General features: G+C 47.9%; 1 protein-coding gene across 1 annotated transcript in view; it reads right to left on the minus strand.

Moving 5' to 3' along the window:
• Positions 1-2,262, minus strand: part of LOC139237775 (uncharacterized) — a 29,479-nt gene extending 27,217 nt beyond the window's left edge. The window contains exon 1 of the mRNA XM_070866960.1: positions 2,164-2,262. Within this exon, the coding sequence (XP_070723061.1) occupies positions 2,164-2,262 (99 nt within the window). The remainder of the gene's footprint in view (positions 1-2,163) is intronic.
• Positions 2,263-7,459: the final 5,197 nt, after the last annotated feature.

The following is a 7,459-nucleotide window of genomic DNA, read 5'->3' on the forward strand; positions in this document are numbered from 1 at the left end:
CCTGGGGGTCCTTGTGCATGAAACTCTTTTGAGTTCACCTGTGAAAACATAAAAACAATAAATGGTGCCACCCGACCTGGGTGACACTCCAGACATTTTCAAGGCCCTTTTTTCCCCCCTTTTTTTTGGTTTTTTTTTTTGTGTTTTTCTTTTTTTTTTTGGTTTTTTTTTGGGCACTAAAATCACAATTTTCCCCAGTGCCCCCTATAAAAGGGAAGGGGGACACTAAAAGCACCGGCAATTAAAACAAATTAAACTTTAAAACGTAAAATCAAATTAAAATTTGGTTGCCGGGCGTGATGATGCACTCCAGTCCCTCCGGTGCCTCCTTGTGCATGAATTCCAAAAGGTTAGTTTGCAGGTGCAGCAGGTAATCAGGAAGGCAAATGGAATGTTGGCCTTCATTGCGAGAGGGATGGAGTACAAAAGCAGGGAGGTCCTGCTGCAACTGTATAAGGTATTGGTAAGGCCGCACCTGGAGTACTGCATGCATGCAGTTTTGGTCACCTTACTTAAGGAAGGATATACTAGCTTTGGAGGGGGTACAGAGACGATTCACTAGGCTGATTCCAGAAATGAGGGGGTTACCTTATGATGATAGATTGAGTACACTGGGTCTTCACTCGTTGGAGTTCAGAAGGATGAGGGGTGATCTTATAGAAACATTTAAAATCATGAAAGGGATAGACAAGATAGAGGCAGAGAGGTTGTTTCCACTGGTCGGGGAGACTAGAATTAGGGGGCACAGCCTCAAAATACAGAGGAGCCAATTTAAAACCGAGTTGAGAAGGAATTTCTTCTCTCAGAGGGTTGTGAATCTGTGGAATTCTCTACCCAAGGAAGCAGTTGAGGCTAGCTCATTGAATGTTTTCAAGTCAAAGATAGATAGATTTTTAATCAATAAAGGAATTAAGGGTTACGGGGAGCGGGCGGGTAAGTGGAGCTGAGTCCACGGCCAGATCAGCCATGGTCTTATTGAATGGCAGAGCAGGCTCGAGGGGCTAGATGGCCTACTCCTGTTCCTAATTCCTATGTTCTTATATTCTTATGTGGTGCAATGGACTTGGGGTGGTGAGGGGAGGGAGGAGGAATTGAGTCATGCTACAATGGGTAGCACCCTTGCCTCTGAGTCTGAAATTTCTGGGTTCAAGTCTCATTCCAGGGACTTGAGCATATAATCTCGGCTCACACTCCCAGTGCAGTGCTGAGGGAGCGCTGCACTGTCAGAGGTTTCATCTTTCGGATGAGACGTTAAACTGAGGCCCCGTCTGCTCTCTCAGGTGGATGTAAAAGATCCCATGGCACTATTTCGAAGAAGAGCAGGGGAGTTCTCCCCGGTGTCTTGGCCAATATTTATCCCTCAATCAAAAAAACGGATTACCCGGTCATTATCACATTGCAGTTTGTGGGAGCTTGCTGTGCGCAAATTGGCTGTCACTTTTCCCACATTACAACAGTGACTACACTCCAAAAGTACTTAATTGTCTGTAAAGCGCTTTGAGACGTCTGGTGGTCATGAAAGGTGCTATATAAATATAGCTCTTTCTTTCTTCTTCTTTCTTTCAGGTGCGGATAAGGACAACGTGTAGCGCTGTGCAGTAACATTCCTGTTCTGACTGAAGGTCATCGGACTGAAATGTTGGCTCTGTTTCTCTCTCCATAGAGGTTGCCTGATCTGATGAGTATTTCCAGCATTTTCTGTTTTTACCTTAGTAATATTTCTCTCTGATTGACCTAATCAGCATCATCATAGGCAGTCCCTCGAAATCGAGGAAGACTTGCTTCCACTCTAAAAGTGAGTTCTCAGGTGACTGAACAGTCCAATACGGGATTTATAGTCTCTATCACAGGTTGAAGGCAAGGGTGGGTGGGGAGCCTGGTTTGCCGCACACTCCTTCCGTTGCCTGCACTTATTTTCTGCATGCTCTCGGCGACGAGACTCGAGGTGCTCAGCGCCCTCCCGGATGCTCTTCCTCCACTTTGGGCGGTATTTGGCCAGGGACTCCCAGGTGTCGGTGGGGATGTTGCACTTTATCAGGGAGGCTTTGAGGGTGTCCTTGAAACGTTTCCTCTGCCCACCTGGAGATCGCTTGTCATATAGGAGTTCCGAACAGAGCGCTTGCTTTGGGAGTCTTTGTCGGGCATGCGGACAATGTGGCCTACCCAACGGAGCTGGTCGAGTGCAGTCGGTGCTTCGATGCTGGGGATGTTGGCCTGATCGAGAACACTGATGGTGTGTTCTTCCAGAACTTGGATGAGCATTGCTAAACTTGCATTTCACTGCTGTTGGGGGTTTTCAATGGGCGCATTCGCCAAGGTACCAATGAGTATCCTTCGTCCCCTCATAGCCAACTATCCATTTGATGTTCTTCCAAGTAATGGTGGATTGGCGCAAAATGAAGGCAGCGGGGCTCTAATAAGGGTGCTGCATATTCACTTGAATTATTCTGTTCCTGTCATAAAACATGGGAACAGGAGGAGGCCATTTAAGCCCTCGAGCCTGTTCTGCCATTCAATGAGATCATGGCTGATCTGCGACCTAACTCCATACACCTGTCTTTGGCCCATATCTCTTAATATATTTGGTTAACAAAACCCTATCAACCTCAGATTTAAAATTAACAATTGATCCCGCATCATCTGCCGTTTGCGGAAGAGAATTCCAAACTTTTACTACCCTTTGCGTGTAGAAGTGTTTGCTAACTTCACTCCTGAACTGCCTGGCTCTAATTTTTAGACTATGCCCCCTAGTCCTAGAATCCCCAACCAGCAGAAATAGTTTCTCTCTCGCTCTACCCTATCAGTCCCCCTTAGTATCTTATAAGCTTTGATCTAATCACCCCATAACCGTCTAAATTTCAGGGAATAGAAACCTAGTTTGTGTAATCTCTCCTCGTTATTTAACCCTTGAAGTTCGGTTATCAATCTGGTAAACTTACACTGCACTGCATTTATGTTCTTATATTAACACGTCCATGCTGGTGTTTATGCTCCACGTGAACCTTACTTAAATAAGAAAGAACAGAAGAAATAGGAGCAGGAGTCGGCCATTTGGACCCTCGAGCCTGCTCCGCCATTCAATATCATAGCTGATCTGATCATGGACTCAGCTCCACTTCCCCGCCCGCTCCCCATAACCCTTGACTCCCTTATCATTCAAAAATCTGTCAATCTCCACCTTAAATATATTCAATGGCCCAGCCTCCACTGCTCTCTGGGGCAGAGAATTCATGAGATTCACGACCCTCTGAGAGAAGAAATTCCTCCTCATTTCCATTCTAAGTGGGCGACCCCTTATTCTGAAACTATGCGCCCTAGTTGTAGATTTCCCCATGAGGGGGAAACATGCTCTCTGCATCTACCCCTCAGAATCTTAAATGTTTCAATAAGACCACCTCTCATTCTTCTAAACTCCAATGAGTACAGGCTCAACCTGCTCAACCTTTCTTCATAAGACAACCCCTTCATCTCAGGGATCAACCTAGTGAACCTTCTCTGAACTGCCTCCAATGTAAGTATATCCTTCCTTCCAAAACTGTACACTGTATTCCAGGTGTGGTCTTGCCAACGAAGTTGTAGCAGGACTTTCCTACTTTTATACTCCAATCCCTTTGCAATAAAGGCCAACGTTCCATTTGCCTTCCTAATTACTTGCTGTACTTCATGTCACCCTATCAACATATCAAAAGGTCCAGCATGCTCATATGCAGTTGGTTCCTTTGCAAAGAGATGGTGAAAAGAGTGCTTTCCTGGAAACAAGACTTCTGTCATTTGATTTATAGGAATACCAATGCATCAAATATGACTAATGGTGACTTGGAAGAAGCTATCTGCATAAAATGTTGTAACCTTCACAGCCCGGGGGAGGGCTGTCCTTGTGGTAAATCTCAGCTGGAGGTCAACCTGGAGGAGATAGTTTAACTTTGTAAAAGCTTCCCCCGTGAAAGCAGATATGTTCAGACACACCCTGTGTAGGTGTACGAGGGTCATGGGCTTCAGCTCCTGGGACAGGGTCAAGTGGACTCCAGGTATCTGCGTTATAAACACGCCTCCCTTTCTTCTCATTATATCAGCTCCTCTTCCTCTAGCTCTCAGCTGTGGCTCAGTGGGTAGTGTCATGTATTTAACTGTCATTGTAACCCATGTATAAACTGACTAGTTGGACACTGTGAGAACATTGACCACTAGGTGGTGAACTTGTGCGAGACATTCCTAACCTGGTCTTTCAGGTATAGAAGGGGAAGCTCCACCCTCCTTCATCACTTCAGTGCTGGAATAAAAGTTGCTGGTCACAGAGTGACCTTCTCTCAAGCATGGGCCTCATGTGCATTTATACAGTATAGTAAGGACATATCATTGGCGACGAGAAACTGGGATTTAAACCACGCGAGCATGGCCATTAGCAGAACAGACGACAGGTACTGTGATGGTGATGATTGGGACGACTTTACTGAGAGACTACAGCAAAGTTTCATCACTAAGGAATGGCTGGGACAGGATTCGGCCGAAAAAACGCAGGGCTCATCTCCTGACGGTTTGTGGGTCCAGGACGTACTCCCTGACGAAGGACCTTCTAGCGCCAGAGAAGCTGGCGGACAAGACGTTCGAAGAGCTCAGTAAGTTGATCGGGGAACACTTTAAACCGGCGAGCAGCATGCACATGGCGAGACACTGGCGGCGAGAAGGGCAAAGCGTTCCAGACTTCATGGCAGACCTCCGGCGACTGGCGAGCCTATGTAAGTTCCCAGATGCATGCAGAGCGGAGATTCTGCGAGACTTTTTTATTGAGGGCATTGAGCACGCTGAGGTTTTCAGGAAACTGATTGAGACCAAAGACTTGACCCTGGAAACAGCGGCTTTGATGGCCCAGACATTTATCTCAGGGGAGGAAGAGACCAGAATGATGTTTGACAAAAATCTTGGTTTAAAGGCAGCAAATGGACAGGGAGTCAACATTATTAACGCGGCACACAGTTCCCCAGGCAGACAGTGGCAATCGGACATGCCCGAGCATTTGGTCGAATCCAAAGGGGGAATTCAACAGAGGCAATGGCTAGCTGAACGGCGATTCATGTCATTGCAAGGGACAATGCGGCCAGTAATGGGGCCATCAACACCTGTTAATGGTGTGCTTAGAAACAGTTACACAGACAGTCAGAGACGATCGACTGGTAATGGGCCTTTTGTTTCCAACAATGGCTCATGTTGGAGGTGTGGAGGCAAACACACAGCCAGAGCTTGCAGGTATCAGCAATACACCTGCAGAAATTGCAACATCAGCGGTCACTTGGCGCGTATGTGCAGGAAGCCTGCAGCCAGGTTGATGTCCAAGGAGGACGGGGACGATGTAAGCCCGACGGGGCCAAATGGACACTGGGGGAAATCGCTGGAAGCTGAAGTTCAGCGAGTTCATGTGGAGCACATATACAGTTCATATACCAGGACACCACCGATAATGATGAAAGTGCTCCTCAATGGCATCCCAGTATCAATGGAGCTAGACACAGGGGCCAGTCAGTCTCTGATGAGCATCAAACAGTTCAATAAGTTGTGGGTGTCGAAGGCCAGGAGGCCAAAATTATTGCCGATTGAAGCACAGCTACGGACATATACAAAGGAGATCATTCTGGTGCTAGGCAGCGCCACGGTAGTCGTGACCCACAAAGATTCGGAGAATGGTTGCCACTCTGGATTATCCCGGGGGACAGTCCTGCACTACTGGGGAGGAGTTGGCTGGTTGTCATGAACTGGAAATGGGGCGAAGGCAATTTCTTCTGTGGAGCGAGTATCATGCTCACAGGTCCTGGACAAATTTGACTCACTATTTCAACCCGGCATTGGCATTTTCATGGGGACCAAGGTAGTGATTCACATAAACCTGGACGTCAGGCTAGTACACCATAAGGCCAGAGCGGTGCCGTACGTGATGCGGGAAAAGATAGCAGGCGAATTGGACCGCCTGCTGAGGGAAGGCATCATCTCGGCAGTCGAATTCAGTGACTGGGCGAGCCCGATTGTGCCAGTGCTCAAGGTGGATGGGTCGGTCAAGATATGTGGTGATTACAAGGCCACCATCAATCGGGTGTCACTCCAAGACCAGTACTCGCTATCGAGAGCGGAGGACCTCTTTGCGACACTATCCGGTGGCAAACTTTTTTCAAAATTGGACCTAACCTCAGCTTACATGACCCAGGAGCTGGCGAGTGAGTCGAAGAAGCTGACCACCATCACGACCATCAAGGGGTTGTTTGAGTACAACAGATATCCGTTTGGGATTCGCTCGGCCGCCGCGATCTTTCAACGCAATATGGAAAGCCTCCTCAAGTCGATTCCAAGGATAGTGGTTTTTCAGGATGACATCCTCATCACGGGTTGTGATACTGAAGAACACCTCCGCAACCTGGAGGGGTTGCTACACAGACTGGACCGGGTAGGTCTGCGACTGAAAAAGGCCAAGTGTGTCTTCCTAGCTCCAGAGGTAGAATTCCTGGGGATGAGGGTAGCAGCAGACGGGATCAGACTACTGCATCCAAAACAGAAGCGATCCAGAGAGCACCCAGACCCCATAACACAACGGAGCTGCGTTCGTTCCTCGGGCTCCTGAACTATTTTGGTAACTTTCTTCCCAAATTGAGCACGCTGTTAGAGCCGCTACACATGCTCCTATGCAAAGGTCGTGAATGGGTCTGGGGGGACAGCCAGGAAAGGGCTTTTGATAGAATACGAAATTTGTTATGCTCCAACAATTTGTTAACGATATATGACCCATTTAAGAAACTTGTTTTAACGTGCGACGCGTCGTCCTATGGGGTCGCATGTGTGTTGCAGCATGTCAATGTCAAGGGTCAGTTACAGCCGGTAGCTTATGCCTCCAGAAGTCTGTCCCAGGCAGAACGGGGCTATAGGATGGTAGAAAAGGAAGCGCTTGCGTGTGTATATGCTGTAAAAAAATGCACCAGTACCTGTTCGGCAGGAAATTTGAGCTGGAGACAGATCACAGACCCCTAACGTCCCTTTTGGCCGTCAACAAGGCCATAAATGCAAATGCATCGGCCTGCATACAGAGATGGGCACTCACGTTAGCCGCCTATGACTATACAATTCGGCACAGACCGGGCACTGAAAACTGCGCCGATGCACTAAGCAGGCTCCCACTAGCCACCACCGAGGGGGCAACCGAGCATGCTGCTGAGATGGTCATGGCTGTGGAAGCTTTCGAAAGTGAAGGCTCACCTGTGACAGCCCGTCAGATCAAAGTCTGGACAAATAGAGACCCGCTACTGTCTTTAGTCAAGAAATGTGTCCTTAATGGGGACTGGACAGCCACATATGGGGCATGCCCTGAGGAATTCAAACCATTTCACAGGCGCAAGGATGAACTCTCAATTCAGCCAATTGCCTACTATGGGGAAACCAAGTAGTCATGTCCCAGATGGGCAGAGAGATGTTCATCAAAGAA

The sequence above is a fragment of the Pristiophorus japonicus genome, chromosome 24 (assembly GCF_044704955.1).
Source record: "Pristiophorus japonicus isolate sPriJap1 chromosome 24, sPriJap1.hap1, whole genome shotgun sequence".
NCBI classification, from domain to species: Eukaryota; Metazoa; Chordata; class Chondrichthyes; family Pristiophoridae; genus Pristiophorus; species Pristiophorus japonicus.